Source organism: Metopolophium dirhodum, chromosome 8 (genome assembly GCF_019925205.1).
Source record: "Metopolophium dirhodum isolate CAU chromosome 8, ASM1992520v1, whole genome shotgun sequence".
NCBI classification, from domain to species: domain Eukaryota; kingdom Metazoa; phylum Arthropoda; class Insecta; order Hemiptera; family Aphididae; genus Metopolophium; species Metopolophium dirhodum.
In genome coordinates this window covers 22,163,239-22,190,682 of record NC_083567.1, presented here as the reverse complement: position 1 = coordinate 22,190,682, position 27,444 = coordinate 22,163,239, and the positions used below count along the sequence as shown (strand labels likewise).

At 28.2% G+C, this 27,444-nt stretch overlaps 1 protein-coding gene across 2 annotated transcripts in view; it reads right to left on the bottom strand.

The window, feature by feature from the left end:
- Nucleotides 1-27,444, bottom strand: part of LOC132950045 (disintegrin and metalloproteinase domain-containing protein 10) — an 88,464-nt gene that overhangs the window by 6,613 nt on the left and 54,407 nt on the right. For both annotated transcript variants that reach the window (XM_061021240.1, XM_061021239.1), the window contains exons 4-7: nt 21,088-21,726; nt 6,075-6,206; nt 242-366; nt 21-149 (exon numbers count right to left, since the gene is read on the bottom strand). In XM_061021240.1, coding sequence (XP_060877223.1) covers nt 21-149; nt 242-366; nt 6,075-6,206; nt 21,088-21,726 — 1,025 coding nt within the window. The remainder of the gene's footprint in view (nt 1-20; nt 150-241; nt 367-6,074; nt 6,207-21,087; nt 21,727-27,444) is intronic.

Sequence of the window (27,444 nt, the reverse complement as noted above, 5' to 3'; positions counted from 1 at the left end):
TTAAATTTATATACACTAACCGGCGAACCAAAGTTATGGCCAATTTCGTGTGCCAGAGTAACGTGAGACACTGCGGAAGGTACGTGTTTTCCGTAATTCAATAGCGTCACTATACCGGTATTCAAACTTTTTAAACTACCCCGGTAATGCTGAAACACAAGTTTAATCATAATTACTATTGGTATGGGTTTTTGTTTTAAACGTTAAACCGTCGACAAAATTCATCTATATAGATACTCACTCCGTTTTTTTCGCATACACCGCCGGCGTTCTTCAAATCCCCAGTCCACGCCAAACCCAAAGTACCCATTTCAAAATCTCTGTACGTGAACATGTAAGCCAAACAAAAGGCGTCGTAATCTTCCTCTGAAAACAAAAATCAAACTTGATAATAATTATTAATGTTAGTATGTAAGTAGCAGGTGTGGAAAATATAAAGTTTTGCTGGACGAGTTTGAGCAGTTTTGGATATAAATACCAATATAATATAATAATACGTAGTACCTATATAAACTGATGTGTAAATATATAATTATACCTGTAATATTAAATTAGGTATAAATAAAAAAAAACCTTTTGAAAAAAATCTCATTATACGTACATATTATATGTATAGGTAAGTATTATCTTTAATTTTGATTATTTTACCGTTGCGAAAATATTTTATAAATTAGTTTACACTTGTTTAAGTGGATTGACAATATCTGATAATTTTTTATGATCGATAAACACAATCGAATGTATCTGTACCTGCTGGTACCTATATACAGTAAATATAATAGATTCATAGATTTGAATTGATAAAAGAAATTGCTTGTTATTCAAACATTATACAAGTATAGATGTGTTGTGATATTAAATTTTAAAGCAATCATCATCAATCGCTAACTGGTTTTGAGTAGAGTTCGGTTAAAGCCATGCACTTGCTTAAAATATGTCTTCATTTATTTGAAACTTATATCTCTGTGTTTTTCCTTACCGTTTTGGAAATTATCAAGAAAACCGCAAAGTGATGTACCTATATAGTAGATATCTATATGAATCAAATTACCAACAAAACTCGATTTCCAATCGATAAAGCACTACTGGAAGCTTTTGAAGTAACACTTTTACCGAAAGTTTTCACAGTAAAAGATAATAATACAAAGAAAAACACCATTGTAAATGCTATACCATTTCTCGATTCACAGAACCTAAAACTTCATTGTAAAACCAATATAATATTCTGTACTGCTGAAATTTTTATTGATTTTATATTATCTTAAATGAGTATTAAAGTTTATTTGTTTAAAAAAATGTATTACAAATAATTTATGATGATTTGAACAAAATAATCTATATTAAATCATTGAAATGTGTAGTAAATTTGTACCTATGTGTACTATCGTATATTCGTAAACTATTGTAGTATCGTGCCATTTTCGTGTGTGGTATTTATGAATTATGTGTTCGGTATTAGGTCGCATGTTTGTGGGGTTATGGAATGTGCCACAGAAAAGATAGTTAGTAAAAAAGTAAATATGAGAGACAATAGAAGGAAAAATCCAAATTAAAAAATTATTATCGTGCACACGTTGATTGAATATAAAGTAAAATTATAAAAAAAAGGAAAATATAGTACCTATTGATGTATAAGCACAGCCTACAGGTATATTGTAAAATAATCGTAAAATAAAGGAATTTTGTACTAAAACGTATATAAATGTTTCTCTTATCAATATCAATTTTACTGTAAGTGAATAGCTGAATAGCTTGAAATGTTTTTTTGATGATAAAATGTTTCAAAATGTAATAATCATACAATGATTAAAGTCGTTTGATTATAATAGAATATCAGTAACTAGATACGCATAGTCACTATTTAATAGTATTATGAAACGTGAGAACTGAGAATATTTGTTTTCCTGTTATTACGATAACTTGTATCATACGTTTTTTGCAATCATATTTCATTTACATGGCAACATTTTCAAATGAAATACATTTTTGTGTTATTGAGTTTTCATTACTGCGCGTTACATAACTCATAATATATAAAATGGATAATTTTTTCGAAAATAAAAATATTAAAACCTTATTGAAGATAACTGATAAGTGCTATTATTTTATTCATTTGTGGTTTATATTTTTTGAACAGATATCTATAGTATAAGTATGTAATAACAAATGAAAACCAGCACACAATTTGAACTTTTTAAATGTACATTTAAAAACAAATACGAAATAAACTGTCATATAAAAATTATCTGTAGGGTATAAAGTACTTAAAACTTTCAAAAATTTGATTAGAAAATATCATGTATAGGTAATCATAAAATAAAAGAATAATTGGGGAAAAAAATAATAAAATAACTAACTTACCATATTATAAACATGAATTATTATTTTATGAATTATTTTATTAGTTGACCTCAATTTCTAGTCATTTATTAGTTACTTTTATGAATAGATTACCAAACCAAAAATCAAAGAATTCATCTTATTTAAATAATTATAATATTATTCATTTATCATAATAAGTGATAATTTAATTTTGCTTTTATTTGTGTTTGAAAATTGTTTAGGACGTTATATAATCTAATCTCCAAAATATTAAAATATGTATGATTTACTTAGTTACAACTTATAAGTTATAACAAATACGTTTTTAAGTATTATCATGTTGTTAAAGTGTTATTTTATGCATAATTAATATACGATTTTATTACAGTTTAAGAAAATAACGAAAAGATCGAATATATAGAATAGATATTACTATAAGTGCTGGACACTCATTTCATTTCAATAGTTTTTCGACACTAGAGGATGGAGAATGGGACGTGATTCTATAAGAAATATTATATCAATGATAACATTATTTCATCTAAGAAGTAATTTTAAAAGTAATTTCAAAAGTTTATGATTCTATATTACTTTAATATAAATAGTCGAAAAGTAACATTTACAATCTTGTAACCAAAGTTTTAAAATTATAAAACGAATATTTTTTTTATAAAAGTGCCAATATACTTTAACACAAAAGCACCTTTTATACTAAGATGAAATAATACTTTTTGATTTCAAAGTATTAGCCTTAAAGAATACTAACTGTAGGTATATTATACGTAACTATATAGTATTATGCAAGTATGAATATTGCATTTGTTATTTTCTCATTTCATAAATATGATGATTATAAGAATGTACCTGTGCGGCTGTACTAAGTACCTAGGTATTATCATTTTTATTGAATTTATAGCTTATCGGCTAAAAATGGCCATTAGCTTATATAATAATAAGTATTGTTTATGAAGATAACAGTTTTCTAACAATATAAGATTATACTCAGATTACTATTGAGTATTCAATCTTTAAATAATTAAATTTATTAAAATATTGAAATTTAAAATAAATTATAACTATAGGAAAAGATTCATATTTCAAATAATAAATATGAAACATAAGATTATACAAACCTCTATAGGTACGACATAGGTATAGAGAAACATAATATTCCAAATCTATAATTATTCAAATTTCCTACGGTATTATTATATATTATAGACTATAGATATAATAATATATAATATTATTATCATTTATACTCAAATAATCATATAATAAAAAGTAATGAATACAATTTTTTATATATTTATTAAAAATATTTTTACAATTGCAATGTAAGTAATACACAATAGTAATTATATACAATAATACTATAATATTAAGAGGATGTCAGCACACTATTTGTTTTCTCTCTCTGGCCCAAGCGCAACATAGATAAAACGTATTTACGCAGAATCGTTTTTTCTATGTTTTTAAGTAATCTTAAGTAAAATCACCCATTACAAAAAAGATAGAGAATAATTAATATTTTTGAGGGAATAACATATCGATTTTATATTTTATTGTTATTTGACTTTGTATTCGACTTTCAAAACAAAAATATGTTTAAATTGTTTTGAGACAATATTTAGACAAATCGATATGACATTCCATCAAAAATATTATTCTCTATCTTTTTTGTAATAGGTGATTTTACTTTAAGATTACTTAAAAACATAGAAAAAATTATTCTGCGTAAATGTGTTTTGTCTATGTTGCGCGTGGGCCTGAGAGAGAAAACAAATAGTGTGCTGACATCCTCTTAATATATTATATGGTTATTGATAAATGATAACATTAACATAATAGGTGATACTAAGTGTTTTAGTTGTCAACTTTCTCATGTACCCAAGTACCCAACTCATAAAAATAATTCGAATTTAGTAGTATTATAAAATGTAACTATATACTTTACTTGATATCTCCAATTACTGGAAATAGCCAATTTTAATTACCAATTTTTTTTATTCGTATACGCTTGGAAGAGCTACATAGAAATGCGTTTAGATTTTTTTTTAAATATCATATTATTATCATTATTCTATTTATATGTATATACATTTATATTATAATATAATATTCTATTTGTATATATATATATATAATATTGAAAATAATATAACTACGTATGTAACGGGTTGTTACTGCGACTCGATTTACATGCTACTTTTTGTATATTGTAGATAATTTCTAAAGTGCAGCCTAAGGGTTATAATATACGATCGACCCAACTTTTGCCCTCGGAAAGCTGAACGGCGAAATATAAATACACCAATAGCGCCATCTGTTCGGTTTTTATTACGTTAAAAAAATTTAATTAAATTGGTGGACTCAAGTAAATAATAAAATAGCTAATACATAATTTAAATTCTTGTAAAATGTACCTACACAGTATGCCCAAAAATATTATAAGCACATTTTTTATTTTCAAGGTTTTTATAATAATTATTAAGATATGCTGTATGTAGGTGTACGTAATTATTGTACATTTTATTTTATTAGGTATAGACGTATAGTAAATACAGTTTTACCAACTTTAAATTACTTATTCACCTAACTAAACTTTCATAATACTCAAAACAGTCTTACAAAGTATACGAACTATAACGTGTTTTTTTTTTTTTTGTTTAATTGATTTTTATGTTGCTTTGAAGACTTAGCCATTCGTGCCATATAAATTTACATTATTCAGTGTTTATATAATATATTATTATATACTATACTATCACAGATACAATAAACGATACAAATGTACAGAATAATGTCAATTATGATAAAAATCGGAATTATATAATATTAATATAAATATTAGCCATAAGGTACATATATGTTATTACTTATTAAGATTCAATAAATATAAAGATAACTTGTTTTTTAGATGCATAAATTACATTTAAAAGTCACGAATATCGTTGTATTATTAGTGCAACTGCGCAGCTTTAAATATTTAACGAAACAATTTCTTTTTAATGCTAGGAAAGTAATTTAAATAATTAATATGCTTATACATTGTTTTACTGTAGGTATAACATATTTAATTTTATTAGTCTTGGAATTCTATATTATTGTATATTTTTTTGCAAAATAATTTGCAAGGCAACCCGTTTACCTTGGAGTCTTAAATTATTACCATATAGATATAAACGAGTGATCGTTTCCTAAACGATTTCATCTCTTTAACACTTTAATTTAAATGTTTCAAATCAATGAAACCTGCAAAGTATAGCCTATATGTACTTATCTATATACGACTATTCACTATACTCGCTAGATCTGTGTATTAATATGTTCATCTTTAGATCTTTAGTTGAGAATTAACAGCAACTTACCACCAAGGTTTGTTTCTATTTATTTCATTATTATTGTACCCCGACAATGTTAGTAATGGAGAAGGAACTTTTTTTACCCTACTAAAGTCATTAAGTAACGTTTGTGGTACTCTTTGAAGCAGCTGTTATAAATGGAATTTTAAATGAGAAAAAAAGATAAAACAAAAAACAAAAGCCCATCAGTTTAGACGTAAATATAAATGCATAAAAAATAGCACCGGTGGTGTTAAAGGGTCTTTTGTGTTGACCTTTTAGAGCGTAAAAATACCAATTGAGTAGTAAAATCATTTTATATCTTGCAGGAATGATTTCTTTACGGAATTGTAAAATTCACAGAGTATGAACCTTGCGTGTGTCTATATTTAGTTGGTTTCGACTTACCCGAAAATATTTCTAAAAACTTCTCTACTCCGTAATTCCCCAGGAACTTGTAGGTAGGGTCTGGGTTAGAGTGCACTTTCACCCTCTTAATCATGAAGCTTATATTGTCTGGTTTGCCGTCTTGATTAAAGTCTGAAAAAAGAATCAGATATAATATTTATAACATTGTTCTTATACATTTCTCTCGTTCCATAATAGTTATAGACTTTTCTATTTTTCCATATAATGAAATATTTTTGTAACAATAAAATAAAACATTGATTGTATTATTACAGAAATATATACGATTAATAGGGAAAAAAATAATTTTATGATTATTATGAATGATTTCCGCAGAGATAAAATAATGAAAAGTCATATTAATGGTAAGTAGTATAGTGTAGCGTATTAATTTACGATTCATTTTATACTTAATATTCTATACTTATAATACATACGTCATACACTCATAATAATATAATATTGTTATTATAAATTGGATGTACGTGTGACGACATAATATTTTACGAAATATCCACCAGATTGTAACAAGATACCTTAGACGTATACATTAAAATAATTCAATAATATGAAAAAAAAATATAATGTTATGCTAAATTATGCAGATGTTTGTGCTACCTATTTCAAAACCGCGCATTTTTATTTTTATAAGAAATTTACTTACTTTAAAGAATCTAATTAATGAAGGAAAAAACCAAAAAATTATACATGCAAATGTGAAATTTAAGAAACACAGTTATTATTATTTTATGATGAATAATGCATGTCAAATGATATAGTTTACCAAAATATTATATTTTAACCTATAACAAGAAGATGATATACCAACTATTTTCGTCATATCAACGGGTCAAATATTATTATACAGATGAAAATGAGGCCTTGCTTCATATTTCCATCACGATGGGCGTTAAGATAAAATTAGAATAGGTAAATTAACTTATTATCAGACTATTGTACCTAAAAAGTTTTTTTTTATTGAATAAAATGTTTATATTTAATTAGTATTTACATGTTATACAATGAGTAAATTGGATGGGGATATATTGACGTGAAGGGAAGTCGCCCCTTGATAAGCTATACCTTAACCTAAGATATTATACTTTTAAAAAAATGTATTAATATTAATATTAATATGTATATACAAATATAATTATTTATGTTTTAAAATTAAAATATCGAAAAATTGACCATGTTATGTGATTTTACAAAAATATACAATTTAGTCTAATAGGTACAATGATACTATAGATGTTACAGTATTAAAGAATTTTTTTTCTTAGGTTTCCCATTGGAGATAGGAAATAATTAATACTAATTACATCCTCTAAGAAAAAAAAGCTAAAATAAACAGGAAAATCATTATAAATAATTTAAAAAAAAAATTTTAGCATTAAACAACACCAAAACCAGCACCTACTGCAATCAATATGTAGTATTTTATTTCTTATTTAACTTTTCGATAAGTCATAACTCATAGACTTTTAAAAAATATATTATGAATAATTTATTGAATATGTAGCTAATTAAATCGCACTAAATAAGAGACATAATTTATTCCTCAAAAATATTTTATTTCAATACCATTACCTACTATACCTAGTCTAAAAATATAAAAATAATTGTAATTCGAGGTAGGTATTCCTTTTTATCATAGGAATTAATGTATACAATAAAAACCGAGCAACTAAATCCAAATACTAAGTATCGTATAATAATAGAATTGAATAAATATAATTATATATATACAATAATAATATGTTAATATTATAATCATCGTCATAATGTATTATTATGTTTTATAATAATGTTTGATGTTTGTAACGCATCCTAGTCACGTAATAGGTACAATAAGTAGGTACCAACCACTCATATTAGTTTTTAAATACTTTGTTTAAAATAAAATATATCTTAACTATATCCTACGAAGGTTTGGTACATTGGTGAAAAAAAAACAGGGAGACAAAGGTTAGATTTATTCAGAATTGGCCCCAAAATACACTCAATGGTTTAATGGAAATTTCGAATGGTACTCGTTTCAATAGAGTAAATATAATAAAAAGTCAAACAAAATTCTCTGTATAATAAAGAGGAAAAAAATCCATAAATTCTCGTTCTAAAAGTATTTGCGGTAGACAGCGGTCTAAATAAAGAACCTTTAAAAAACTGTTTAATTAACAAGAAGAAGAATAAGAAAATAAAGGGGACCCGTGACCAATCTGAGAGTACCACTGCTGTTTAAACAGAAATTGGGAAAATACGAATAAGGTCAGAAATTAAGTGTTAGCGCTTCTTTATAAATAAAGACAAAAATATTACTTATATCTACCTAAAACTAGTTATAGACACGTTTGGTTAGTAATACATTACGCAACGCGTTCTCTCATACACACATTTGTGATCTTTTAAATTTGACGAAAATTCATAACAATTTATCAACAACAAATTCATTTTTTATCAAAATATATAACTATATATATTATTCGGTTTTATAGTTTGGTTAAAAAATGAAATTATGCGTGAAAAACATTCACTAATTAGAAGAGGATTAAAGGAAATCTTAAAGGAAAGCCTTTAAAATGGATTTTACCCTAAGGACGGGAAACAGTTTCAGCACGTCTACAGATTATACAGTGTATAATATATGACATTCATTATCTTAATTCGGTGTTCGGCCGACCAGTATTTTCGTAAAAATTACAATTTCAATCTAGCCCCTGCTTAATATTTATAACTCGGGCCGGATTTTCGACTGCTTACAAAAACAAAGGAGTAAAAATAAAATATTCATATGGTTTTAAAAATACAGGCGCGAAATGATTTCTTTACTTTAGTTTCCGTTTTAGGAAACTGCATAAAATATATCAGCAAAATAAAGAACTAATAAAATGGTTACCGAGACTTTTTTTTAGATATTTGCATAAAGCATCATGATAAACTACTTCAACAATTATACAAAACTGAAAATTCACTAGAAATATTATATGGAATACTCTTGAAAATATTTAATCATTAAGAAACGCGTTTTATTATATTATGTTAATAATTATAGTGTTTACTGAAAATTATCGTTCGTATTTTTGTAAATTTATTGAAATTAAAAAATAATATATGAATAAACTAAACTGAAGTTTTAAAAATGTTATAAAAATAAATGTATTTATTATTTTCAACCTATTATCCACTATTTAGTATTTTTCACAACAAATCCTAAAAAAAATCAAAATGTGTCTAAAATCGTTTTCATACGTTTTCAAAGTGGATCGAAGAATGTATATGTACATGATATTATTTACCTATAAGTTTTTCAAAAGTGTCCTTCTTATTGATATTTTTTCATGAACATAATATATGATTTATGGACCGGAACCATTGATACGATACAACGAGTATGTTTGGACGTAGTTGGTATCCGGATCATTCGTCAATTTTAGATTTTCTCAACAATTCCTCTCAGCTATCAGATTATTTTTAATTATAACCAACTGTTAAAAATATTATCTCAATGTCGAAAAATTAAATATTACACATACTTTGTATATAATTTACACAATATTATATTATAGATAATTATTATTATTATTTTGTAGAACGAATATAAAAATATATTATATGAATTATATTAATTGTATTACCTATAGTAATCTATATTGTAGGTAGTACATTTTTTTCTACCATATAAAACATTTTTTACAAAACTAATAAACGTTAAGAGGATTAAAAATCGTTTCAAAACAATATAAACGTGAAATTGCTATCACGTTAGGTTTTATAATCACAATCTGTATTTTGTATATAAAATTGTAATCATGATAATTATTATTAAGCCACCTGGGAAGAGATTAGCATATAAAATCAAAATAATTCATTATTCTAATAATTAATTTTTTTAGCTTACTTATATATACTTTTATCCAATTCAAGCCGACATATTATTGTTGGCTAACAATAAGCAATAAACTAAATAATTTAACCAGTTAGTATAGACTATAGATGCAAGATGGAATATCCAATAAATTAACTTCTTAAATTATTATAAATTATAACAATTTAAAATACAAGGATTTAAGTTCTAAACAATTTTAACATGATGTATATACGTATAAAATAATATTAATTTATACAAATAACATTTTTAGTATTAAATGTTGACGTGGAAATTAGTTTGAGAAGTTAAAAATGTATAGAAACGTTGTAAACGTAATTAAGAAACTGAAAAAAATGTAAATAAACATCCGGAAAACCAATAAATTTCATTATACTCAAACTGTCAGTACATATATAGGACCATGACGTGTTTCTTTATAAGTTTTAGTCACGGTTTTTCCTTGCAGGCTTATGTAGAGTCAGTTATAATGTATACAATTATAACATCAAGATTCATTACTACATTGTACACTGAGAATTCTTTATTTGAGCGGAGTGATGAATGTATTAGATTTAAAATTAGAAATGTTTTTTTTTGTGTCCATCATCGTCTTTTGGAGCAGTGAAAATTCTTAGATTTTTAAACTTTGAGGGTGGTTTATGGTTGCAAATTTAAAATCTACATAATTCTTTGAGGGAGTAAAATTAAAAAATAATAATAACTATAGGTATTATAGATATACTTGAAATATTCACAACATATTCATATGTAGTGCATATTAACTAGACATAATATAACTTTCAAAATATTTTGGATATTTTATGTTTATTAATTCTTTGAGTGCGTTCAATATTTGAAAGATTTTTTTTAGTTTTTTTCTTTATATTATATGATAACAGTATTTGCTATCGAGTAAAAAAATCTTGAATAAATGTTTATACAATACTCCTAATATGCTTCATATTCCAATTAAAAATGTCAAAAATACATTGAAACAATTTTATTTTTTTTATAAGCATTAATTTTCAAATGTTAAATTCAATAATAATTCATAAACACCATGAATATTCGAAAAATTTATCCATAGTCTATTTCATTGACTTGAATGATTTTCTTAGAATGTCAACAAATAGGTAGATAGATTTACACATATCAAAAATATGAATATAAGCTTACAACTTACAAGACGTATTAATATATAGATAATATTGAGAGGTTCACTTTGAAACTCATTTCTTCAAACTCAATGAAATTAATTAGATAAAAAAAAAAAAAAATGTATTTTTCAGACTCGTTCACAAAATATATATTTCATTCGAACATTTCCTACTTCCTAATTTCGTGTTATATTATAGATAATGGCATGTAAATGATTGATATTTTCATGATAGAAATATTAACATTTTTTTTTTGTACTTAAATTTCCAAGTAGTATTTAAAAAGTCGAAAAACTAAGACCGCAGCGGTCTTCATTATTACTTGTGTGTATTGATTTTAAATTTTAACTAAAACAGTAACAAATCCCGTAACTATTCTTTATAATTTACATTAATTTACATTTACCATTGACGATTGGCTGATTTGGTCCTCCCAAAACAGTAAACAATAATACTTATTGTAAATCATTAAATAGTATTTCTGTATGGTTAAAAACATAGTTTAAATTTTTTGAAAAAATCAGATCTATATACTTTTTTTTTTTTATTTTAGAAAATTTACAATCTGTATTACATGACACAATAAGTAAAATAGATGACTGATATAACACTATATACATAATACAAATAACACATGAAGCACAATATGAGGGAAATCACCAAGCAATGGTACCCTACAGATTTATATAGGTACTTAAATTAATTTTGCAAAATATTAAAAAAAAAAAATATGTAAAATGCAAACACACGTTAATGACCATTGTTGTTGAAGCGTTTTTTGATCAATAAAAAAAAACATTGTTTTAAAATATAAGAAAATATAATAATAATAATAATCGAACTACGAAAAGCGGTTTATTCTCTTGTGTTAAATTAAGATTGACAAACATATAATTATTATTATGAAAAGTTCGAAATATATTTTTTTAAAGTGAATGAATGTAATAGTTTTATAAAGTTTGCAGGATATTGTTTTGTAAATGTATTTAAGTAGCTGAAATGTATATACTCAAAAAAGTTATATTACAACAAAAACCATATTGTCATAATGTTTCTATGTCCACAATTAAATCGCCTACACAATATTTTAGTGTGTGAAAAATAACAGTTTCTCTTACAATCTTACATGTTGTTGGACAAATAGTAAAACAAATGATAAGTATCACTGATGTTTATATATATTATAGAAATATATTAACAAGATAATCGATTTTTCAAATGTTTAAACTAGTCATCCGGACTCATAAATTTTACTGTGAATAATATATTCAACCGGAACATAAATCTATAAACATAATATATTCAACAATGTATAACAGAGCATATTAATATATTATAATATATACATATATTATATGAAATGATTATAAATGCATCCTATGCAAAGTAATGTTTTTATTTTATTACGAATGAAGATGAAATAAATATAAGTAGTAAGTGTTGATTTTTTACAGTTAATGCCATGCTTAATATTTTAAAAATGTATATACACGTAGGTAATTCGTGTGTACCCATATTATTTAGATAAATATTTTTCATAAAATATAATGATTATCATAATATGATGTACATAATATTATAATGTTAATAGTTTAAAAATGATAATGGGTGGTCCTGTTTTGTATATTGCCTAAAATATTAACTTAAAACTAACTAGATTAAATTGGCATTTCAGTATTTTTTTTGTCTATTTTGTCTATTTTATATATGGTTCAATAACACAATAATGTATAGTTTACATGATTAAAAAACCTACTTTGAGTATAAAGTAAAAAATGTTAATCAAGCAACTTATTATAGTTGTTTCATATAAAAGTATTTATTTTGTAATATTGTGTTAAGTAATAATAGCTGATAGTTCGAAAATTTAGTTTCATTCAAAATTACAATACACAGAATACATTACCGTTGGGGATTTTCGAGTAACAAAAACGGTCGTCGATTTCAAGAAATTCGGCAAACAACGGTTGCTGGCAAACGCAAATGAAAATTTAAAATGTTAAAATGTTTAATCATATACAATTCAGTGGGAATAGCTGCAGATTCGCACGGAACTTAATCTTTATAAAGACGTCCTTTTCTATATACGAGTACCTTATACATATATAATACCGACGTATATTACACGACTGAATAAAAAAAAATAAATTTATATATATATAAACGTAGAAAAACCTTTTATCCGTCGCTTTTTTTTTATTCAATTAATAACGGCAACAATACATCGGTGTTCTCGGAGAGAGTCTTCTTATATAAAAAAACATACGCGCCGAGTGTTTTCCATCGTTTTCATTTTAGAAATAAATAATTCTCGAAACCGAGTACCGCACTACCAACATTCACCCGCTTCCACACTTTGTGCTCCCTCGATCAAAGCGAGTGGATTTTACACGTATATACGAACACACACACACACACACACACACACACACACACACACACACACACGAAAGTACGACACATATGTAATACGTATGTATTTACCAGGTACGGTTATATCTCACGATGTTTGGATGGTAATAATGATGATGATAATGATGATGAAGATGATGATGAAAAAAAAAACACGATGCTCCGTAGCCGCCGGGTATACCTTCGCGTATTGGTGCATACGTATACATACGATTAGGGAAAATAAATAAGAAGTCTTAAACTTTTACGGCACGCACTGTCCCAAAATCCTTAATACCTGGCCAAATTCAATATATAGTTATGTATATTATTTTATGACAAACAAAATATTTATGCAATGCTCTTATTGTAGGAAGCGAGCTGTGTAAATGTATATCTAATTTATTGAACCACAGTACATTTAAAATCACTTGTAAGTTTTATAATAATTAAACTATAGTGTTTTGGCTTCGTTAATTTTTACTGAATTTTCACCTAAGTTTGTTAGGATTAAATTAAGTACCGTGAGTAATAATTATATGGTTAAATAATAAATTTGATAAAAATACAAACGAGTACCTATATAATAGTAAATTGTATAGGATATTACAAAATTAATTGTTGAAGCATAATTTATCAATATCAAACATGGGCCAAATTTTGCTTAAAATGTGTACAAAATGTACAATACGTATTTTGCTCCGACATGCTCCGCGACGAAAACATTTTTTACTTAAAGTGTATGATCCTTAGAATTAATTAATGTTTATACATTTTACTTATAATTATTATCAGTTATACCGTTGAAAGGGAATTTCAATTTAAAAAGTAGGTCAGCGCATTTCGGTAGTGGTGGATCGTCCCTTCGGGCCTCTGACAGGATAGTGTAATTTTACTGTATTCGATTTGAATGCAATTTGATAAAAAACGATTGAGCGGACGAGGAAATCTTTTTTATTTAATTTTATTCGTTTCTATGGTGATAAACAAAACGTTCTAAGAACAGCTTAAGAACGATTTATATAAATAGGTAATTTATATAATTATAATTATAAATTATAATTAGGAAATATCATAAAAATGAAAAAAAATATAAAAGAAAAGAAAAAACTCATATCGCCCAAATGTTTTGAAAATTTTACCATGTCTAAGTAAGGCTAATATAAGTAAACAACCCAAGAATGTTTTTAATCGAATTACAACAGAAAAAACTCCAAAAATTAAAATGTCTATAAAAAGCTTAAAAATGGCTAAAATTTTCCGAACTTTAAACCGTAAGGAACAAAATCTAAAATACAACAAAAAATATCTCTTGTCATTTTTCATTTAAAGCAATATTTCTGGTAGAAAACGTCGTCCGTAATTATTTAATATTATAAAATCGTGAAATCGTACGTTTTTTCTCCTTTAACCGCTTTTATTTCGAGTAGCGTTTCGAAAATCGAAAAATGACCTCTCTAAAGTACCAGCTCAAGAACATTACCTTTCAGAAAAAATGCTAAACTATTGATACTTTTGAGCAAGTTTAGAGGGAGAAAAAGTGTTTACAGAATGAAAAAGAAATAAACATCATAGTAAAACCATTACATTTCTCGCTCCACTCAGAATCTAAAATTAGGGTAATATGAAAAAATGAATTATTCTATACGTTTCAAATTAATAGTTTGATTCGGTATATAGTTTTATTTTACTATATTATGTTTCATTTAAAAAGGTGACAAGCATGATTTGGAATACCTAATTTATGTTCTGCAAGTCTTCGTCGTAAGAAACATAATATACGACGTGTGCATGAACATATTACTTTTAGGTAAACGTATATTATATTGGTGCACGAGACCGATCGGTGGTGTGCGTTTAAAAGTTCGTTTCGTCGCAGGTGATGGCGGCGACGGTGGAAACGACGTCGGGAGGTATTAATGAAATAACACAATCTCGACGCGCGTCTCCGTCGTCATCGAACGGAAGTCGCCCCGGAAAATGCAGCAAGGTTTAGGACACGCGAACGGCGTCGACGGTGGCTTGGCGGGAAAACGACATTAATCAAAGAGCACACACACACACACAAATACACACACACACGCAAACACACGCACACACATTGTATACATAGACGAATTTTGCCCCAAAAACCTCCCCCCCTGCCGTCTTACTGTTTGAGCATCGTCTTTATATACACGCACGCCACACTAGACTCGTATATAACGTATACATGTACACACAAACGGCAGCAGCAGTTTTTGACCCACAGCCACCCCTCGACGTATATATTGCACAGGATCGGGACGATCGAGCACCCAAAACGTGACTCAGTGGGAGGGCTGCTCTATATAAACGCAATTTTATAGTAAGTTGGGATTGCTGTTTTGAGACCGCGGTGGCAACGATCCCTTTCCGCAGTTCTCATCCTCAACCTCATCCTCCTTCTCATCCCTGTCAAAGATTGGTTGGTCTTTCTCCTGCCACGCGTCAGTCGCATCACGCGTTCGTTCTCCAAGACGGTTTTATTTTTATTATTATATCGACCAATCTTACTCAATTGCCGCCTACAGCTATAATATAGGTCTGGGACGTATATTCACACGTACGAATACAAATTGAATTTATTTCTTGAGGTTTATCAAGGTTAAGAAAAATTACACAGATGTGCAACAGTAAATATGCAGAACTAAACGGGATAAACGACTTCGACTTTTAAATTATTATCTTTTTAAAAGGCAATAATAATCATAATACGCATATAGATTGGTTGGGATGACATAATATAATAGCCATTCGCCTATAGGTTAGGTGCACACATTATGTTAAATATAAAACATGTTATCTTTCTAAAATATTATTAAAATACCTCAGACCATTAGATAATTTGCTAAAACAAATTTTGAATAGCTAAACATTTTTTTTTACATGATTTTTCCTCTTTAAACTTTAAATATTTTCATAAAAACATTAAAAAAAAATTTAAGTTTTAAAAATATACAGCCATATATAGGTATTATGTATTATATAATATAGATTATGGTTTAAAGGAATGTATTAAAATTTAAAAGTAAGTTCACAAAGAAAGTTTCCACGTCCTTAAAGAAATAAGGAAATATTATAAAGTGACATAAACATGCGGACGACCTAAAAATGAAATTGGGCCATGGTCACTCGAGGAAACGCATTCATATGATGTATTGGTTTTACAGAGATAGTTTCTTTACGACGAAAAATCAATGAGGCGGAGCATAATGTCTCTCCATATCTTGTTTATGCTCCATGTTCTTGGACAAGTTTGACATAATCTGTTTGGGTTAAGCTTCCAAAATCACTAGAATGTAGAGAGGTTAGGGGTTAAGATGTTGATATGTAACGTAAGTTATGGTATATATAGTATATATTTACATACCAAACAGATTTAATACCTGTTATTTTGCTTTGAGAGTTAAGTCCAGAACTGCATAATAAGCTTTTCGGTTTAAGTATAAGAGAAACTATTCTCAGAAAGATTCTCTTTCGAATTACGATGGCTTCACTAAAGTTACCTACTGTAAGAATATTATTAATTACAACTTAACAAAGTTAATTTTGTTTATTCTTTAAGAAAATAAAGAGGGCCCACTGAACAAGCACATGATGAATACATTTATGAATCACAGCCAAGTAAATATAATAGGTACCTACATGAAATATAAAATTATATAGGAGCTATAATATCCCGCTGTTGTAAATAGTAAATAAATATTACGTATATACTAAGCTATGTTAATTTTAATATTACTATAATATATACCTATTCATATGGATAAATACAAATAATCTTATGAAGATTAGTTTTAGTAGACGTTTTTATAAATTTAAATTCAAATACTAAATTAAAAAAGACTACCTATATAAACACTAAATACATACTTTATTATACTTCTTAATTCCATAAAGTAGGTATTATATGAAATATACATTTTAATTCTTCGTAATGTGTTATCATTACTTATAATTAAGAATTTTTATTTCGTTTAAAAAAAAAATAATAAGTAGTATATCTTAGTATCTATATTATATATATTATATAGCTGTATACCTACAGCTGTAGTTATTTCACGATATACCAAGATAATTGTAAGGAGCAATGAATAACTATAATAAATTATCATTATTCAGTAATATTCACTATATGTACTCTATGTTCATTGTCTATTGTCCGGTTGTCCAGTCTTATAATATGTAACACTAAATTACGTTCCAATGACTTTGGATTGAAATACGGTTTGCTATGATGACTAGAGAGTACCATGTACACATTTTGGGAAAATTTCACATTCAAATCGAATCTATAAAAAAGCCATTCAATAGTGTTAAAATCGAAAAAATAGGATTATCAATTTTAAAATAGCTAAAACTCGAAAAATGTTAGAATCATTGTCTATGGATCAAAATAAAAAATTCACATATATTTACATCTGGTGACAAATATAATAGTTCCTGTCAAATTTGGTATGTTTAGTGATAGGTACCTACATATAATATGAGACATACTGCGTATAACTTAATACATTATATAATAAAAGCCAAGGGTTTGTTGACAGCATGTTTAATTTAAGTGTAAACAAAAATAATTTTTAAAAACAAATTCGTTGATATTCATTACCTTATCCCATTAAAAATCAACAAGGTTATTTTAGGATGGATAGCGGACATTTTAATTATTATTAATTAAGTCACGTCATACGCATGACTATTTAGCCCATTTAAATTAAATATAATATTTTCCTTAATTTGAAAATTTAAATCAATAAGCTTTGATATAAACGATAAAACGTGGAATTAATTTAAATTAAAAATATGTATCATAAATATAATAGTTGATGTTATTCGTTTACCTTTGAGCGCACTGCTGCAGAAGAAAATTATATGTTAAATATACATATTACATTTTTCATACTATGCTTGGGTAGTAGGTAGATTCATTATTAAATTTATATTTTAATTTACGAGTTAATGCGAAGGTAGAGCAATGCACAAAAAAACATACATAAATATTTATAAATCTATATATCAGTTAATCACTTCGTGACATTATTACACGGTCGTTATGAAAACAAATGTATGCATACACTAGGAAAACTTCAAAAGACTTAAATAGTTCTACAGATTTGCTTACATGTAGGAAAAACTAGCAGGCTGTACCAATCTACAGTATACTTTTTTGGTTATAATTGTATACCCACACGGGTGTGTCACAATCCAGGGCGCATCTAAACGCAAATATCAAAGAAAAGAAAAAAATACAAGAAGGTTTGGCGGATTTATTAAGAACGAATAAACGAATAAATTTTTTTTTTTTTTTTTTTTTTTTATTGGGTAACCCGCGGCAACATAGGCCATTGGGTGTGGGGAGGGCACTGTAGGTTTTATATTGGGTAGGTTTGGTAGGTTTTATATTGGGTAGGTTGGTACACGTGTGTGTTGTGTTTGGCAGAATTTCTAATGGGGCACCCGTAGGTTTCTGCCGTGCCCCGGGGTGGGGGGATGGCGGCACTTGTTCTCCGGACACCGTGACTTGCACGGAGAAAAATGCCGCCCAGTGGTCGAGGATCGAACTCGGACCGGCTGTGCCGAATCCGTCGCGTTAGACCACTCGGCCACCTCGTCCCCCCAAACGAATAAATTACACAAATATACAAGTGCATATACATACAAACGACAACAATAACGACGACGAAGACGAACGAACGAATTAAATACTCGAGTTTACATAATATTATTATTATTATTATTTGTCGACTAACTATGTATACCTGCATCACGATTGGTTGGAGATAAAATATAAACTGTATACGACGAAACAACCTTTGTTTATGAAAATTTAATTTATTTATGTATACTTTAGATGCAGTGGCGTAGTTACTGTGGGTGGGGGAGGGAGGTGTTTAAAAATAAGTATATAATATTTTGAAATATATTTTATGAGTTGCAAATTAAACGCGAATTAACCCCTCCCCCTCCCCCAAAGATACGATAAAATCGTATCTGCACCACTGCATTAGGTAAGTTAGCCTCCGACAGGATTCCGGGAAAATTGGTACGTTTCGTTATTAATTTTGATCATAGGAAATGCGCAGCGTTCGGAATGCTGAAATGGTACCTATACGGCTATACATAATATAATATGGGTATAATTCATATTATATCATAATATTATATACATAACAATTCCTCGCATACGGGAAAAGTTGTTTAGTTAACGATATTAATTGTTTACAATTTTAAACTATTTACCTAAGGGATATCGACGAAGGGCGTAACGACCAACAGTGTACTCCTGCAGTGTAGATATATCGAGTTATAACAACAATAGGTGAGATGATGATAACAATAATAATACTACTAATAAAGATTTTATACGAATTTAAATTATTTAGGTGTCAAATGTAGTTAATTGAGTAATTTGTACTACGAAATAATATTATTATTTATCTGGAGATCGAACAAATGAGTGATATATACATTGAATATTTTATGCATTTATACACGACCATATTTGGTTGCACAGATGCACATTTTTTTAAGACTGATGTGGAAATAGTGACAGTGACATCTGTAGCGTATTTGGCTGCTCTGAGGTACAAATACTTAAATTAAAAAGTTAAATACGTCTTGTGTTATATAACGTGAAATTCTAGTACTTATTGCATTAACCAAATTGTTTTTCTTTCTTAAATGTTTATCGTGTCAGTTTATCCATCTATCAACTTTGATTATTAAATCACAACTTCTACAATTCTCATTTTTAAATTCTTAGTCTGAAGCAGAGGAACTTTTCAAAACATGTTGATTGTTGATGTATAAAATATGTCAAATATTTAACTTACAGATAATTTAAGCAATTACATTTTTCATGAGTTTGTGCAATGTGTCCTTCGTGCTTAAGAGCCCTTAACTTTTATAGATGATCGGCCCCGATGGGTACTCGAAAATTCTAGAATTTTACCACTACATTTTTATTAAATAGAACAATTTACAACGCGTACACACAATAATCAAATAGTAAGACGTGATTGTGGCGTGAGAAAAGGGAACGTCCAGTGACACAACTTCAAAGATTCTCTCACTCAAGATTTATTATTACCTATCATTTTTATTTGGAAAGGAGATCACGGATCTTTTAAGACGATTCAAGAGGATTTGATTAACCATTAACTGAGCATATTTTTATAGAATTTCGTAAAGAAATGGGAGCGAGTTACATAATATTATACCTAGTGTTTGGATGTTGAGGTCATGATGTAATGTGAGGCTGCTAACATACCAATAAGGAGCGTTAACAAACAATCGAAGATTTACTGATTTAAAAGATTAATTAGCCTTAAATTTTATGTTTTAGTGTTTTTTTGTGGATAAGTGACAGTAAGCCGACGAAGCACTAATTTTCATTTTTCTATATCCGCTTCTGAAAGCATTGATTGAGTATACCATAACGTTTGACGCATTTGGTGATATAGCGAGAACTAGTGATATTAACGTTATAACTTCACGAACTCTCCTCTAAATTCTATCCAATATACGTCATAATATATCCGAGTACAATTGATATTATAAATTCATCGTAACTCACCAGTGTTCCTGTAAATGGCATTCACCCTCTGCACGTGTCTAGTCATGACTTCGATGCACGTCTCTTCCCTGCCGTACTTCTCGTAGAACAGGTGGTCGGCCTGCAGGTACAGCATGCACGTGGTCTTCCGGTTGTCAACGAACCCACCCAGCCCCTTCTTGCGGTTCTCGAACGGATCGTAAGCGCCGCTGTCATCCACCACCAGGTTGCTGCTGGCCTCGTCGCCGGCCACGGCCACCAGTACCTTGCGCTGGTCGTTCGGGTCGTACCAGTTGGGCTTCGGCACGGACGTCTTGCTGGTGGCCGACTGCCTGCTCCGGTTCACGATGGTGCCGTTTGGCGACCGCACCAGTATCACGCCCTCTGTGTCGTACGTCTGGTTCACCAGCCTCTCGGCGTCGGTGTGGCCGTTGTCAGCCGACCGGCGTTCGCGCAGCGCCTCCGACCTGCAACCGCCACCAGCCGACTTCGGGCCAGCCACGTCCGACAAACGGTATACGACGCTGTGGTACGGTAGCACTGACCCGTCGCCATACCGCGACGAAGGTTCCACGAAGTATTCCTCGGCGGCCGTGCTAATGGTGCCGTCGAACAGCCCGTCGGATGTCACGATGCCACGCACGGTCACTGTCTCCTCGTCTGCAAAAACCGAAAATCGAACCAATGAATAATCTATTTGTCATCGAATTATTATAAATTATTATAATACAGATAGGTATTGAATTTAATACGACGCCCACCCCATCCCTCCCCATATTTTTTTTTTGTTAATAGAAAGGGGGAAAGTTGTAATACGTTATTAAAAAAAAATAAATCGAAGTCTGCAGTAAAGTTCTTCATATAGTTAGTCAAAACACAAGTGCTTCCTCGTCGTAAATAATAGTGTTTTCGACGTTCGGGTACGACATAATATATTGAAGAGAGCGTGGTTTTTTCGTATTTTTTTTTTGTTGTAATCCACCGTGTTTAACATCGATCTGTAATTACGGTCTAACGAAAAAAAAATCGAAAAAATCGGAAATACGGTAAGGTTTATGCGAGAGGTTTGAGAATGTGTGTAACCCATGTCGTATACAGACTAGGTAATTTCTAACACGCGGATATTAGTGTTTATGAAACAAACACAACTCCTTAATGGCATGTCGCATGTGCGAAACGTTTTGTACCGCTAACATACATTTAAGCCACGATAAACGCTATAATTATAAGTTGTCATTGATTATACATTTAACCTAATTAAGAAGATTCAAAACAAGATATAACGCGTGACGTGTATAACGGCACCTATACCTATGTTCAAATCACAGACCACAGTATTATATATAATATAATTAGTGAATTCTACATTTTTGGTGTGACAATGATTTTATACATGACGAAATTTATTTGATTTACATAGATTTAAGTTGTTTTAAATCAAAACGTTAATTTTATCCATTTTCTATTTTAAATTTGCATAATATAACGCATAAATCCAATTACCTACTCACTAATATCCTTTGGTAGGTGTTTAAGAAAATATATTTTCAACATTCTATTAATTGTATACCAATAATATAATAATATATTTCAAAAATCGTTTTTGGAAATGTTCAATTTTGATATGAAGTCTTGATCAAATTTCCCTTAAACATGATTTAATGACTTATAATATGATAGTGACACTTAATTTAAACGTTTTTTATGCAAGTAGATATCTCTACGTATAAGAGATATTTTTAAATTATAATATCACACTTAAGTGAGCTAAAAAAAGAAAAAATATGCACGAAGAAATAATAAAATATGCATGCAAAAATGTAATACACATAAAAAATTAATAAATATGCATAAGAATTATTCAAAACTCCAAACAAAAAAAAATTCAATGTTGTTATTAATATGCACAAAAACAAATGTAAAATTAATATGGAAAAATACATTTATGGTTATGACGCAAAACTGGTTGGAATTTTAAAATTTTATAGACTGAAAAAATAGTTTAAAAAAAATGTATTTTCAATAAATGGGAAGTTAAATTAATACAAAATTTATAACATCTGTATTTAAACACCAATGTTTCGTATAAGATTTTCGAAATAAAGAAATTAATACTAAACTTCTACGATAACAATAAAAGCCTGGTTTTATTATGTTAAATAATAATAAGTAAAAAAAAATATTGTAAAAATATTATAGTCTTTTTATTTATTCGTTAATTATTTTATTATTTTTTTCATGAATATTTGTTGTTTGTTTAAAGTTGATATTTAGCTTATGAGATATAGTTGGGCCTTTTGAAGAGAGGAAATATTTTAATAATTTTGATAGTGTACTAAATTATTCAAAGTTAAATATTTATTATTAAATTTCGAACTTCTATTTGTTTAAAACCATAAATAAAAGAAAATAATTTTTTATTATAAAGTAAAAATAATCTGAAAAATGTAAGAATGAAATACGCAAAATAATTAAAATTATAAAATGTATGTACAGTTATTATTGTTAATTTTTATTTATTAGTGTATTTTCGATCATGTTTATTCACGTCACAAAAATTATCAAATAAAAATAAAACTAAAACTCAAATCATTAAATAAAATAAGGAAAATATTCAAGATACATTATATTTATTGTTTCTTTTTCAATATTAGAATAAAAAAGTTAAAAAAAAACCAATTTTTATGTAAAATAAAAAATTATAACAAAATACATTTTTATAAAAATAATATACCCTATAATAACCATGATATTTTAGATTCTGAGCGGAGCGAAAAATGTAATGGTTTTACAATGATGTTTATTTCTTTTTTATTCTGTAAACACTTTTTCTCCCTCTAAACTTGCTCAAAAGTATCAAGTTTAGCATCTTTTCTGAAAGGTAATGTTCTTGAGCTGGTACTTTAAAGAGGTCATTTTTCGATTTTCGAAACGTTACTCGAAATAAAAGCGGTTAAAGGAGAAAAAACATACGATTTCATAATATTAAATAATTACGGACGACGTTTTCTACCAGAAATATTGCTTTAAAAAAATGACGAGATATTTTTTGTTTTTTTTTTGGATTTTGTTCGGAAAATTTTAGCCATTTTTGAGCTATTTATAGACCTTTTTATTTTGGGAGTTTTTTTGTTGTAATTCGATTAAAAACATTCGTAAAAACTTGAAATTTGGGTTGTTTACTTATATTAACCTTACTTAGACATGGTAAAATTTTCAAAACATTTGAGCGACTTATGAGTTTTTTCTTTTATTTTATATTATTTTCATTTTTATGATATTTCCTAATTATAATTGTATAAATTAACTTATTTATATAAATCGTTCTTAAGCTGTTCTTAAAACGCTTTGCTTATCACCATAGAAACGAATAAAATTAAATAAAAAAGATTCCCTCGTCTGCTCAGAATCGTTTTTTATCGAATGCAATCGAATACAGTAAAATTACACTATCCTATCCGAGGCCCGAAGGGACGATGGACAAACATCCACCACCGAAATACGCTGACCTACTTTTTTAAAATTCTTATTTCTAAAACAATCATCAGATCAGTATGACAATATGACATCCAAATATGGGGTTCAGCTAAACCTGCGAATATCCACCTATAATATAACTTTTTCAGTCCATAGTCTTAAAACACTTAACACCTATTAAAGGTACCCCATAGTACATAAGAATAATGCTGCCTTGTAGATTACAACGATCTAAAATAACCAACAACTGTCAACCAACAATTTTGCGAAAAATCATTATAAAAGATTCCACTAAAAATTAACAAACCACACCAACCATATTATTATATTATTAATAACAAAAATTTTATTCATCCTTCACATTATCACAAAATATAATATACTGACTATTAAAAAGAAATTGGCTAGATAACTAGTATAATAAAAGTTCTAGTAACTAAAGCAGGGGCGTGCGTTGAGAGCTAACCTTGATGGGGAGGTGGGCGATGGCAAAGAAGGCCAATCCCCCCTCTAAAAAAAAAATATTTAGGCACATTTCATTTTTATATTTTGAAAATTTGTCAATTACATACCACCGAATAATACCGACTGAAATTGACACTTTTATCAATTGAAACAATACACAACGCCTTTTGTAAATAGATACAAGGAGCCTTTGGACTGGGTTCACTATAATACAACTTGTATTATAGTACCTATATCGATGATGCGATATAAGATTTGTACAATCTGCCCACACTCCGCTGACCAATCAGTATCCAATCATTTCTTATACCGTTCCGTGCAATAAACACAATGTGTTAAGAAAATATTTTCCAATGAAAAAAAAAATTATTATATTTTGTTTATTAATTAAATGTAGAAACTCAAAAACAACGTAAAATATGATTTGTGAAAATCTCCTATCGCCCTCCATCAAATAAGCCACTGACCAGTGACCATTGACCAAGGTTAACACAAGTAATCCTGAGGATTAGATACTGAATGTTCCACTTCACGTGTTCCATGTTACTATATTGTATACTAAGTTTTTACTCATCTATGTTACTTATTGTTTATGTTTAACAGAATGTAATAAAATATTTTAAACAAACTGAAAAATAATACAATACACCTAATATTTGTACCAAACAAAGAAGTGGATATTTAAATCTTTGTCACACAATACGCACTTACTAACCCTCGTGTACATGCGTGTACTAAAATTTAGAACTATTATTATTATATCAAAAGGAAAAATTATATAAACCTACATGTGATATATTGGCATGTCAATTGAATGTAGTTATGAAAGTGTATTTGAGTGTTTCCTATATATCAAAGAAATTCTAAAAATCTTTTATTTATCGACAGTTGAAACTCAAAAACTAAAATAATATTTATTTTTAATTTTTTAATCTTAAACCCAATATCATGAAGGGTTTTCTGAAGAAAACACTCAATCTGTTTTTAAGAATGTTGGCGTCGTTGAGTATAAAAATCGAATAGACTTTTTCAAGTAACCCAATTTATTTTTGCGCATCATAAGCTCTTGCCAACGTAATCAGGTTATTGTTTGGTTCGCTTTTTATCCAATCGATGCTGAATTTTATTTTATGCAAGAACAGACATTTGAATATAAAATTACTTTGTCCATAAATTATTTATTTTGTACACGGTGTTTTCCGGAAATACCAACAACCCACAAAATTAATTTTCATACGTCAATTTTGCAAGGTATTTAATTAAAAAAGATATTTTTCATTTAATATTATTGAGAACATCATAATATTAAATAATAGCATCTGTATGAACCTACGACGATTTATTGCGTTACACTTGTATTACGTTAACTTCAACATTTCCCCCAAAGTAACAATATTTTTAAGAATAAATACTTCAAATTTCAACATTTAATTTAAATAAATCCATGATTATAAATATTATTATTTTAATATTAACAGCGATGTTTTTGTAGACTAAATGTATGCAGTGTAGGCTACGCTTTGAAAATGTCATTCTTCAATCTTCACACAAGCCACAACTTCCTTATTAATTATAGTGTTGTATTCTCATTTCTCATATTATAGTGTTTCACGGAAATAGGTAGTACGAATTAATTTATACGCAGTAAATTGTATCCATATAAGGCTCAATTAGTTAAGTGAGTAAAAAATACAGAATACTATAATTTATTAACAGGAAAACGAGGTTTTATATTTGTATCATAATAATATTATGTTATATTAAAATTAATTTTCAATGTATAAAATACGCATGTAATAAATTATTTATAACTTCTTTGTGGAAATACCACCAAAAAATTATTTCTAATTTCTAATAATAATTAGTGTATAATTATAGCTTACACTGGGCTACCATAGTTTCTATATAGACGATATCTAGAACTTGGAAGTCTAGAACCACGATACTGTATTAATAAATATACATATAATATTATACTAAGTACCTATAGGTGGTACATCAGCCAATAGAATTTTTATATATCTAATATATTATAATGTATACAATGAAACCTCCCAATAGCGGAGTTTTCTTGGGAACCAACTATAAACTTTCTACAATCTGAACCCGACAGTGTTCGGTATTTAGATGTTTCACTGTCATATGATTTAAGTCGTAAGACTTAAAAGATGGTAGCAGTGAATCTTATAGATACAGGTGTCAAAAATAACTGCAGATGACAAAGTGGTCTGTTGTAGCAGTAGGGCATGTCGCATATTTATTCTAGTTACCGCGAACTACATGGGTAGGTAATTATTAAGTACAGTCGCTGCAGTCCAGTTTCGCACTATATATTATGTAGTACCTGTAGGTATACATGGTAAACTGTGGTTACCGGTACCGAAAAACATTACAGTAAATGTAATTTTAAATTGTCCACCATATTATAGCCATACA